We start from the raw sequence: 13,181 nt of genomic DNA on the forward strand, positions 1-13,181 counted from the left end.
CCCCATTTTTGGACTTGGTATAAACCAGTAAACGCAAAACGGATATCGAGGACGTTGAGGGAGGCATCTCCCTCTGACCGCCAGTATAAAAGTCCCTTTAGTTTAATGGAAATTACACTGATAATGGACTTTTAATCGATTTTTGTGTCTTTTATTTTAAAATATCTTAAGGGAAAATTTATTAAATTATATTCGAAATAAATTTAGAAAGTTATGCATAATGTACACTATTTAAATTAATTAAATATACTTATAAACGTATTACAAAATTAATAATTATGTATTCAAATTATTACATTACATTTTAATGCAACAAACTCATTAAATAAAAAATATCGTATTATGCTTGTAAATTACAAGAACATTTAATTTGATTGAAAATTAACAGCAAGGGAAAGAAGCACTTTTGGTTTCTCTTATGTCCCATTCTGCAGGTCATGAACACTTTTTTATAATTAAAAATAAATTAAAGCTACACATAAACTTACCTCTCATATCCGATTATTGATTCATCGTTGCAAGGGTAACTGTTCTTATATCAAGAAAAAGCCAAATGACAATAAAAGTGTTTATTGTTTCTTCTTTCAGGGCAATATGTGTTGATGTATATGAAAATACAGGCATTTTAAATCATATGTTCTTTGCTTTTGGTTCCTTGAATGGTAAAAGTTCACTCACATAACAGACACACTTTATTAAATGTCACAATAATTATTTATTCTTACGCATACACCAGTAATATAAATATAAAATATGCATTTATTTTAAAATTAGTGAGACATCATTATATCTGTGTTTAGACATCCATACAAACAGTTTAATCCTACCAAAATTGATAATGCAACTGTAACAAAGTCAGTACGGTGGCATTCTAAAATTAGATACAGAGGAGACAATACTGTTTTTTTCTCTCTTTTAACAAATAGCAATTAGCAGCGTATGCACCACTCTATAGAAACTGCGGTAAATGAAATGTCAAACATACCTATCATCACTGTAAAAACAAGAAACCCATTCACAGTGGGGAGAAAAAAAGAACAAATGAAAGGATGTGTCGTTAAATAATGTATTACTTTTTTGTCTTTTTTGTTTGGTTTGGTCGACATGCTCTTTAATTGCAAAAGTCAGAAGGAGAAGTACTGAGCGAACCATTCTTGTCTCTGGGGGTCTGGAGAGGTTACGGGTGATTCTTCTCCTTCAGGAGGGCTGAGGACAAAAACAAACAGAGAGAGACAGAGATAGAGACAAAGAAACAGAAAGAAAGACAGTCAGAGACACGGAGAGAATCACAAAACCACTGTAAACTGCAGTCTGAGTTTCAGTACTGATAGCATAGCAACCATTGGATTGGTGTGTGTTTTTAATGTACGTACGTGTGAATGCGTGTGTATTTTATTTTATTTTTTTATGACATCACAGGAACCGAGTGACATCAATAGGCCATTGCACTTGCAAAGAAAGTACTGGATTTATATGATGTATCATGTAAATACCATGGTTATGAATATGGTAATCATTCATTAACAAATTACCATGGTATCACTACTAAAAAAAGAGCATGTATATTATTTGTTAAAGAGTTTATCCCGTCTTTTATTCAGCAAGTAAGCATTAAATTGATCAAAAGTGACAGTAAAGCATTTAAAATGCAACAAAATTTCTTTCAAATACTTTTTTTTTATTATTCATGAAAGAATACTATAAAAGTTGTATCACTATTTCCACAAAAATATTAAGCAACACAACTGTTTTCAACATTGATAATAATAATAAATGTTTCTTGAGCAGAAAATCAGCATATTAGAATGATTTCTGAAGGATCATGTGAAGACTGGAGTAATGATGCTGAAAATTCAGATTTGACGTTACAGGAATAAATTATATTTTAATATAATTAAAATAGAAAACAGTTATTTTAAAATGTAAAAATATTTCACAATTATTGTATTTTTGATCAAAACATATTTTATATAATTTTTTGAGTAGATACAAAGTTTATTTAACAAATTCTCTGCAAAATCTTCCTAGCAAGCTAAAAAATAAAAATAAAAATCAATTTCTGTCAAGGTGAAGTCTGCGGTGTGCGTCACACTTCACCTTCCGGAACAGAACCCGCTTTCAATCCTGATTAATTCAGCCCTGCAGGTCAATGTTTAGGGAGAATTTGTTTTTTCTTTCTCGCTCACAACTCTGCTCTTTAAAAGTACAAACACACCTTTAGTCAGAAGAAAGAGTTCCTCTAAGCTGAAAGGTTTCTTTCTGTGTGCTGACTGACTGATGTCTGGGCTTCTAACACCGACTCAGAAAGTACTCGAGTTTCACGTCTGGAAGTCTGGAGATTCAGAGGTCCTGTTAACACCTGGTATTAAGATGCGTTTTGGTAGATAGGATCACAAGTGGACGAGGGAGACGAATTCCACTTTACCCCGGGTATTTAAATTAGTCTCTTTTGTCCACTTTCAACCACTTCTATCTTTCGATCTAATGGACAAAATAAGTTCAAGCAAAGAGAAGAAGGGTATCTATGCATCTATCCATCTATCCATCCATCCATCCATCCATCCATCCATCCATCCATCCATCCATCCATCCATCCATCCATCCATCCAAACTTTTTTTATTGGAAATTACAGTAACATGGATTTCTTTTAACTTTCTTTAAACGTTTATTTGAAGGAGATTCAAATAAACGTTCAAATAAAGTTAAAATAAATCCACGTTCAAATTAGAATTGCTATTTTGCATCCTGCAACTCAATATAAATTCAGGAACTAAATTGTAAACAAAAAGATCAAAAACTGTGCCAGTTGACTTCTGTAAAATCTGTAAAAGTCAGCCAATCAGATTGAAGCTTGACATTTTGAAACATTGATGCATCTGGTCATGATCTAATGCAGAGACTACGGATGAATAAACACGGCATTTATTACTCTAATGTGAAAGTAGTTTGAAAAGTTGAGTCAGCCTCCAGACAAAAATAAAAATCCACGGTATTTTCATACACAAACTCAGAGTTTCGATCAGTGCTGATATCTTCAGTCAACCTGATCTTGTGTATTCGAACTTCTGAATCTTTGGTATTGTTGGCTTGAAATCTAATCTCTATTCTTTCATATCTGCATTAAAATCAATGTGCTTTGGTCCCTTAAGCCTGATCTGCAGCAAACTCAATTTAACACTCAATTGAGCATTTGCATCAGCCTGTTCAGCACTAATGTAACTTCTACCTGCACTGAGACACACGGTCATGAAAGTTAAACACCTTCAAAGCAGCGCTCCTGAAACAGAGTCATTTGACTCATTTAGAAGGAGGTATGCATATTGGCATCTCTGCAAAAATATTATTTTAAATGATTATTATTATAATGCATTCTGATGGCTGTGCACACAGCATTCTTGCACTATTTTTTAACCATTTGTTTTTTTGCTACACAGACGTATTTGACCATTGTGATGCATCTAGCTTTTTTTTTTTTTCATGCCTTGAAAATTACATTTAAAAAAAGAAAGAAAATCCAATTGAAATCGCTATTGACGTATTTCCTATTAAACAGGAAGTTTGGATAGGACATATCAAAAAGATTATCCAGTAACACTTTACAATAAGGTTTCATTAGTTAACATTAGCTACAGTACTTGAACAATACTTCTACAGCACTTATTAATCTACGTTCATATTAATTGTAACATTTACTCATACATTATTACAATCAAAAGTTTTATTTGTTAACATTAGTGACAGTGAACTATGAAGAAACAACGAACGACTTTATTTTTATTAACTAATATTAACAAAGATTAATTTGCTCATTATTAGTTCATGTTAGTTAATACATTAAAGGGATAGTTCACCCCAAAAATTTAAATTCTGTCATTTATTACTCACCCTCATGTCGTTCCAAACCTGTAAGACCTTTGTTCATCTTCGGAACACAAATGAAGATATTTTTGATGAAATCTGATGAATTCATGTGTAGGATTTGAGGGCGAACCAAACACAAATGAATCTTCCAGGTGATTTGTTCAAACATAATTCCACACAGATCTCAACATTCCAGACCCCAAATCACCAATCCAGAACCATAAAATCCAGGCTCCAGCCAGTCTACGCTAACCAACGAAAACCCCCAGCTAAGAACTTTATGGCCATGCAAGCTTCAAAGAGATGAGTCCAACTAAAGGAGGAACGTTGTCAATGTTAGATAGTTTGGAAAAGACTGATTGGTTCAGAGATAGCAAAGCTCAGGACCCACAAAGATAACGGTAGAGGTTGCTTGATCCCACGACAGATATACAAACCCGACCTCCTTCTTCTTAAGGACCTCTGAACGACCCCAGGGTTGCAATCTCCACGCAAGCAAATGCGAGAGATGTGTATGTATTTCATTCAGATAAAGTAGTCTACATGCACACAGATCTACGTTTTAATGTAATAATTACTCATAGTAAAAAAAGCGTATTTTATTAAGTTAGGAGTAGAGATGCACTGATTGATCCGCTGGTGACCAGAATTGGCCAATTTTCACGTGATCGGCCATGACCGGCGACCGGCCGGTCAGTCTGATATATGCCGATTTTATGCCGGTCAAATGCACTCGGGCTCCACATGATTAACATCGCGCAACATCAGCATCACACGTGCACACGGAACGCACATGTAGGAAACCTCGTGAATTACGGCCGTTTCACGCATATTTTTTTCGCCGTGCATGTTAAACAATGAGTGCATTCACACCGGCAGCAGGGGCAGCGCGTGAGCGTCGCGTGAGCAGCAGTGAAGTGGGGGTTTCACCGCCGAGTCTATTTTGTCTGCGCTGGTCACGGTCAATTAAAGTGAAAGCACACTTTTGATGGCCAAAATAAATATGATTTCAAACAAAAGTGCCCAAAATGCACAGAATGTGCATGTCTAAGTGTGTTTTAACAAGAACTGGATTAGGTTATGTCAGAAAAGAAAATGAAGACTCAAAAATATTTATATAAAATGTACCCATTTAAACTTGTCCTTATTATTCAGTTTGGCTAAAAGGATATTGTATTTTATAAAAAAAAAAAAAAAAAAAAAAAAAATATATATATATATAGAAAATAAATATTTGTGTGTGCTGTAAAGTGGTTAGAAAAAATGAAATCGGAATCGGCTAAAATCGGTATCGGCAGGTCAAAGTCAATGAAAAATCGGAAATCGGAATACGCCTAGAAAATTGTAATCGGTGCATCTCTAGTTAGGAGTTATAAATACTATTAAATTGTCTATCTAAATCTAAAACAAATTTCAAGAGAAATATTTAAATTTATGTAATATTTGTGTAAGCCATTATGAAAATGTAAAATGTTTGTGTATTTATATGAGTGTGTGTGTGTGTGTGTATATATATATATATATATAGGCTATGTGTGTGTTGTGGCACAGTGATGAACTCGGAAACTTAAAAATGCCACTTTAAGACAAAAACCCTGCTCCAGACTCTTAAACTGAACTGGTGCATTGATATAAATTTAATAACCCGCCTAAGAAACGATAGAAGGGTTAAATTAATGATTGATGGTTCGTTCAGGTCAGGTCTTATAAGTGCATGTAGAAACTTGGGATTTCATCATCTCACTCTTAAAACTCATTCTTTCCTCACTCTCTTTCTTTCTGCAACTCGTATGAATGTGTGTGCGTGTGTTTGTGTTAGATATTAGTTTTATGTGTTAGAATAATCAATAAAGTCTTGTTTGTATTTTAAAGATAAGGGTTCTTTTGTTATGTGCTTATGAATTTAATGTCTTAAACTACTGATCTAAGTTACCTTGCTAATAAATAGTGTTTTCACTAGTTTGGATATTTATATCCGCTGCAGAGCTGTACGTTTTGGCCTGTTCAAATGAACGCCGGACGAGTCATTTGCTCGGCCGTAATAAGTGATTCTTTCGAATTCCCTATAAATTAGTTAATAATTCCTTTTGAGCTAAATTGACCTGTCAGAACCCCAACACATGTGAACAGAGTCAGCCAATACTGAGCAGGCAGAGATAGCTCTCGGATTTCATCAAAAATATCTTCATTTGTGTTCTGAAGATGAACGAAGGTCTTACAGGTTTGGAATGACATGAGGGTGAGTAATTACTGACAGAACTTTCATTTTTGGGTGAACTAGCCCTTTAACTAATGTTAACCAATGAGACCTTATTTTAAAGTGATACAGACTATCCCAAAAAAAAAAAAAAAAAAAATCTCATTCTTACTCTAGAGAGCAATTGACAGGGAAATGTGTAAAAAATTATAATATTCTTTTCTTCATTTTCTCATACTTTTCCTTTTATAATGTGCATATCTGCTAAAATATAATTTTGCTAACTTTTAGAGTGCATTAGCATATAAATGGCCTAAAATCAAACACATTTTGACTAAAAGCTTCAAAACTCAAGCATCAAATAAAAAATATAGCACTTTTAAAACATTAACTTATGTAAACATAAGCTAGATGGAGACCTTTGACCACTGTGATGCATCTAGTTATTTATCTCTTTGCATTTTTAAAAACCCCATTGAAATTGGCATTGATGTATTTCCTATTAGAACATGACTTTGGATAGGATTTATTTTTATTTTTTTAACAACTGTCAATTTTTTTATCAAAAGTTTTAAATAATAACCCACTTCTCATTCTAGAGAGCATTCGACTGGACAAAAATCAGTATTTTTTTCTCTATTTTCCCAGACGGTTTAAATGTGCATATCTACTAAAAGTGAATTTTGTCAACTTTTAGGAGTACATTAGCATATAAATGCCCTTAATGCGAACACATATCGACTAAAAGCCACAAAACTCAAGTGTCAAATTACAAATACACTTTAAAATATTTGCTCAAGTGCAAGCATTCAGTGTGAATGGCTCCTAAATCACAATACTCATAAAAAGGCAACAAAGTTCTGATTATGAGAAAAGACCCCACTTGAATCTTAAAAAATGACTCTAGTTCAGTTGCTAAGTGGACCAAATATCACCCTGACATGAACTGAACCTGATAGACTGTGAGAGCCATATGAGTGTCACATGACAAAACAGGACAACCCCACACAAGTCTACCTTGCTGCGTCACTTGCACCTCATTTACATTCACACCAGCATGCAAGGAAGAACACGCAATGGTGCTTCAGATGAGACAGTGACTCAGCAAAACATGCATGACACGACCACCGCTTACAACATGCCAACTGCAAAAGCAGAGCCATAGGCAAAGGTTTATTGTAGAAAAAATAAAGAGTAGGAATATTATAATTAAAGAGTATATAAAGCCCAAAACAGTGTAATTTACATGTTCACACAGATGCAATTCATTCTCTCCCATGTAATGTGGTCTTCAAGGACAGTAAAAGACAGTTACATAACAGATGAGTATAACTTCCAACACAAACAGAAAACACAACACAGAGACAGACACCAACTCCCAGCATGCACTGCGACAGTGGGGACACATGCTCCCATTTGCATTCCAATGCCATTTCCAAAGCTCATGTATGGGACTTCAGAAAGTAACATTATGCATTCATGTACATCAATGTTAGGAAAAAGCTCAAGTATCCCTTTTATTTGCCTTACGTGAATGCTCTGGCTGCGTTCGGAATGGAATACTAGCTTCTTGCATATCGCCTCCTGTTTTATACAGTATAGTATGCGATATGCAATGAGAATGTTTCAAAAAGTAGTATGCTATATTGTTAGCAGGACTGCATTACGCTGCATGTTTAATTCAGCAAGCGGCATGCAGTAAGCATCTTAGAAATTAATTAAGAAAATGAGAATATATATATATATATATATATTTATTAAGTGCAGTGTTGTCATTATAAAATATAAATATTAAATGAGAAAATTTTATTAAAAAAATCAGAAAATTAGAACTGCTGCTTTTGCAAATAACTGAAATAAATCAATTTAAACTTCAGTATTACAATTCCTAAAACTAAAACTGAAATAAAAATAAATTACAGCAAAATAGAAATACTTTAAAAAAATATATAAAGTGGCAAAAGCACATAACAAAAAAAAAAAAAATACAAATAAAAGATAATTCAAAATATAAATAAATATTATATTAGTATACAAATAATATTAAAATAACATTGATTTTATGTAAAATGTCATAACCTTAGCAGTCCGATCAATAATGAAATTAATAAGAAAACAATGTATAAAAAGATGTTCAGGTTCATTCATCACTGGATGAAATGAAAGGCCAAACAGAAAGCATTGCATTATGAGATACAGTACCCAGCATAGTGTGCTCTGTTGTATACTGCAAAATATAGTAGGGTATTCCATACATACAGTATATTTTAAGAAATGTGTACAGTATGGTAGTATTCCATTCCGAACAAGTGTACCGACTACAAAAGTACAATAAAAAAAATAAAAAATAATATTAAACGTGAATGACTTTTTTGCTTGGCAACTTAAATCCTTCAATGTATTCCCCTCAAATAGCAGCAATCCAAACTGGAATTCTAACACGACCCCAGTCCGAGACCAGGGCGGCGCACTCATTATTCAGCTTAATTAAGGAGATCGGAGCCCTAATTCTGGATTTCACGCTCTCTGTTAGGCAGAGAGGAGCCTGGGAGACGCAAACACAAAGCAAACCATCAGAAGTTTCCGTGTGCATTTCCTTGGCACATAAAAGGGATACCACAGCTGCCCGGGCGATGTGTTTGTCCGCTGGCCCGTGGTGCAGAGAGCGAGGCGTCTGCCGTGATGAGGTGCGCCTCACCTCGTCAATTTCTTGGGTTCGGTGAGAGGGGTCGGTGGGGGCAGGGGTTTGCTCGTGTTAGGCTCCAGCTGGTGAATGGGGGAGTTGGGGATTGGTTCGAGGCGGTTGGGCTGGGGCTGTCCGCTCCCTGTCCCCGTAGCCTCCACATTGGCCCTAAGATTGGCCGAGCTGCTGAATCGGGTGGCTGACTTGTCGTTCTTTCGCTTTTGCTACATAGGACGACAAGAAAAGCAAACAAAAAAAGGAAGTTGGGAGAGCTTGATGCTCCATTTTTAAGAAGTTCTCTTGATCTCCTAATGATTGCTTCCTAACAAACGTCCCACTGAAAGTCAAGCTCGCAACACTCAGCAGAGGAAGCATCAGTCGCTCTCAGCCAATCAAATCAAAATGAGTCGAAAGAGATGTGTCAGAGGAAGAGGCTGTTGAAAATTTTCAGACTGAAAAAAGAATGGCTTGGAAAGCAAAGAAGAACTGGATGTCTAAACAGGAAGAGAACGCGGAGTAACAAGAGACACTGACACTCACACACACACATATATGCACATGTAATCACTGACACTTGGAAGTTATAGAACACAGATGAGGGCAACAGTGAAATATCTGGTGAAACAGAATGACATTGTTTAGACTGGGTCAGGAACTGCTGTGATGTATGGAACAAACATCATTTCCTCTTAAGCTCTGGAGAAACATGAAGTTATAAAGGGATGGTTCACTCAAAAATGAAAATTCAGTCATCATGTATAATATATTCTTGTATAATGTACTGGTCTCTCTTTTTTTATGCAATAGCAAGCTTTTAAGCTTCAAAATGTGCCCATAAAAGAATCATAAAAGAAGTCCATAGAACTCTGATGAACTCGTACGACAGATCTGAGTGAAGAACAGACGAACAGATAATAATTTCCTGAATCCGATTCAATGAAAATATCAGAAACTAAATCCAAAACTATTAAAATAGTTTTAGTTAATTGAAATAAAATATTAGATGTAAAACTTAAATATAAACAAAATTTTAAAAAGAAATGTTGCCGTGGTTGGTTAATCAAATACATAAAAGTTAAATGCTTATTCTACATATGAAAAAAAAATATTATAATTTTTTTTTTTATATATTATTTAAAAATGTAAAAATTTCATTTTAATATTCAGTAAAAAATTAACACAAATGACAAAATTACATAACAAAAGACAAACTAATTCAAAATATTAATAAGTATTACAACAGTATATAAATAATACTAAGATAAATACAAAAATATTTTAGCATGGGTAGTACTGGTAGTATTCCAGTGTACAAAAATAAAATAAAAAGAACATTTCATTAACAAATAAGAATAATATAGATATCATATGGCTTCAGAGGTATTTAAATATAGTGTACACGCAGTATGGACTATTTTTATGATACTTTCTATGTGTGTATTGTGTCCTTTTTAAAGCTTGAAAGCTTCAGTCTCCATTCATTGCAATTGCATGTAAGAAACCAACCAGTACAATAAAATACATTCTCTTGTTTTCCATGCCGGTTTGGAATCACACGAGGGTGAGTAAATCATTAGAATATACATTTTTGGGAGAACAAACCCTTTAATAAACGTGTGTGTGTGTGTGTGTGTGTGTGTGTGTGTGTGTGTGTGTACGTGTGTGTGCGCTTGATAAGAGCTCCAGCAGCATACTGGTGAACAGTGTTACCAATGATCTCCAGTCTGGCATGTCAGTTGTATTGCGTTTGATTGCACCACAGTAACACTGCATCCTTACCAAGTACAACACTTCTGCTAAAGTCATTTTCACAGTAATATTTTTGATGTTTAATATACTTTGAACCAATGAGATTTCACCGTGGAAGCAACTGACCACTGGTTGGGAACTCAGATTTGCAAGGTACTGTACACATGTAATTTATCGCTTTTTGTGTCATGCCTGGCTAGGATACAGTGTAAGAAATGACATTCAAGAAGAACTATCAAGCCCCATTGAGAAATGCATTAATCCTAAAACATTTCCAAAACTTAGTGAGCTGCCTCAATGTCTACTCTCTATACATTAGAAACGATGTAGAGAGAATGTACAGTATGCACCTATAAACATGCAATTTGTTTAATTTATTTGTGCTCTGCCAAGCTATTTTGTATCAAAAGTGTGTTTCCCATGCAAACAGCCAGCATCCAAACTAAAATGGAGCCTGATCAGATCACTAGGTTTTGGAACAGCAACTATTTCTAACTCAAACTAAATAATTACCAGCTCCACACACAAGGGCATAGTAGAGTACGAGAAAGAAATCCTACCTTGACAAGAGGGTTAATGACACCAACATTGGGGTTTGTGTTGAAGATTTTGTTGAAGTTGGTCTCTCTGTTTACAAGCTCCAGCTGGTAGAACTTCTTGTCATCCTGTAAAGAAAAGTAGATGCTCTCACGATTTTCATGGAATACCATTTGTCTACAGAACATGCAGTGCACTAAACACAAAAATTGTTTTGCAAGCTTAAATATATGAATAAAAAAATTATTATAAGCTTCTATTAAAAATACTAGATCATGTGATGATACAAATTGTCAAATTGTTTAATATATATATATTTTTTTGTATATGCATTTTACATGACACAGTCAGTTATAGAAATTCTATTGCAATTTTAATACAAATGTAAAAAAATATATAGTTTAAACATCAAAGCCTTGCCATGATAAAATGTGAATTGGTTTTCATGTTTAACATTATAATACAAAATATAAATTCATAAAATGTAAATATAAACAATATGTTAACTATGTATGTTCTCCCTACCACTAATGTTCCTCAAAATAATTATAAACTCTCATTACATTAATTACATAATGACGTGACATCATCATTTAACTCACATTTGACATTGATACTGTTTTTTTTCGTTCTTGACTTTCATCAAATATCACATTTCCACTCTGTCACATAAAACAAAGAAAAATATAACTATAAAAGTCATATATTCTTCAATATCAAATCATATTCATGTCATTTTCATTTCAGATTTGGTTCAGTTCAGCTAATTAATCAAAGCGCATTCAACTTTATTTGTGATAATGCATCAGTGAATTAAAAAGTTTTTAATTTCAATGCATAAGGTAAATTCTCTGTTGAAAAGACCAGCACATCTGCTGTAATTATAGCAGGTGCTAGTGTGATTTTATTGCAGTCTAAATCGGAAAGATACAAGAAACATGGATGTAAAACGTCTAACGACATTGTTTTAGGAAAGCATTTGGTAGAGAATGCGGTTGTCCCTGTGTTTAGAGCAGGATTAAGCTGGTCTTTTCAGCAGGGTTGTCTGTCCTGTAATAGATCCCCCTCCAGTCTTGCGAGACTGCTAATCTCAGCAGGATGTAGCAGGACTGTGCACCCGTGGGATACCTCGTCTTGTGTAACAAGATTCACAGCTGAGGAATTGCACAATAAACCTGAGATGCTGTGAATGAGCATATCACACTTCTTAAAAAGCTCTTACCACCAGTTTCTTGACCAAAGATTCTCTCTCGGCCACCATGTCCTTCAGTTCGGCTATTGTCTGCAGATCCTCGGGCCTGCTTTCTCTGTTCCGGAATTTGTCTTCTGTCCCCTCCAACCTGAGGAGCAAAGACATGTCTTCAACCTTGAAATGTGTGGTTAACAATGTCTAAATGCATAACTGCATTTTCTTATTAGCATTTAACCTTTTTTTCCTCCAGTTCCAGATGGTGGACGGAGCGAGAGAAATGTAGATCAACTCATAAAAAATATCAAGAATTGACTATTTTACCCAATTATTTATGTGTTTTATGTGTTTTTATGCTAATTACAGTATTGCAGCATTAGCTTAGCAACAAGCTAATGAAAACTATCAACTGAAATAGCATGCAGAGTGCTATTTGTGTGGGCTGTGGAGTTGCTATGTAGAGCACTTCAAATCGGTCACTTGGCAGCAAGACAACTCACATGGTTTAGAAACTGAGCAACCAACCCTCTCTCCAGTCTGTTTACAATCAGTCTGTCATCTGTTTGAGCTTGCGACTCATTACTGAGAGTGACATTTGACTATTCTGACACTTTCAGCTCAGTTAGAAAACAAAGCTGATGGCTTTGCGCTTTGAACACAATGCATTAAACACCATTGATCAGATCCTCATGATGATATTGGCATCTACACTTCATTTTCTCTACTTCTCATTGGATCAGCTTGATAGTTAAAATCATCAGAACTTTTTAATACCCGTCACTCAATCATTCTTTCATCCGTAATTCTTTGATTATAAGTGTCGTTGAGAATCAATATCTCCGTGTTTCTGCATCTTTGGATGTTTCAAAATGTTTGCTGAATCTTTAATGAGCATGCAATGTGACTCTTCCCAGAGGTATACAGTGTTAATATTGATGGCTGTTTTCATATGAAACCTTCCCTA

The 13,181-nt window shown here is 34.6% G+C and overlaps 1 protein-coding gene across 4 annotated transcripts in view; it reads right to left on the reverse strand.

The window, feature by feature from the left end:
- Positions 1-554: 554 nt before the first annotated feature.
- Positions 555-13,181, reverse strand: part of fam184ab (family with sequence similarity 184 member Ab) — a 134,940-nt gene continuing 122,313 nt past the window's right edge. Inside the window, exons 16-20 of one of the 4 annotated variants that reach the window (XM_082148185.1) lie at positions 12,251-12,368; positions 11,631-11,690; positions 11,052-11,156; positions 8,758-8,966; positions 555-1,206 (exon numbers count right to left, since the gene is read on the reverse strand). In XM_082148185.1, coding sequence (XP_082004311.1) covers positions 1,125-1,206; positions 8,758-8,966; positions 11,052-11,156; positions 11,631-11,690; positions 12,251-12,368 — 574 coding nt within the window. In that variant the 3' untranslated portion in view covers positions 555-1,124. The remainder of the gene's footprint in view (positions 1,207-8,757; positions 8,967-11,051; positions 11,157-11,630; positions 11,691-12,250; positions 12,369-13,181) is intronic. The other 3 variants (XM_082148186.1, XM_082148187.1, XM_082148188.1) reach the window with 3 other exon arrangements.

This window comes from Leuciscus leuciscus, assembly GCF_965113295.1.
Source record: "Leuciscus leuciscus genome assembly, chromosome: 19".
In the NCBI taxonomy this organism is placed as follows: domain Eukaryota; kingdom Metazoa; phylum Chordata; class Actinopteri; order Cypriniformes; family Leuciscidae; genus Leuciscus; species Leuciscus leuciscus.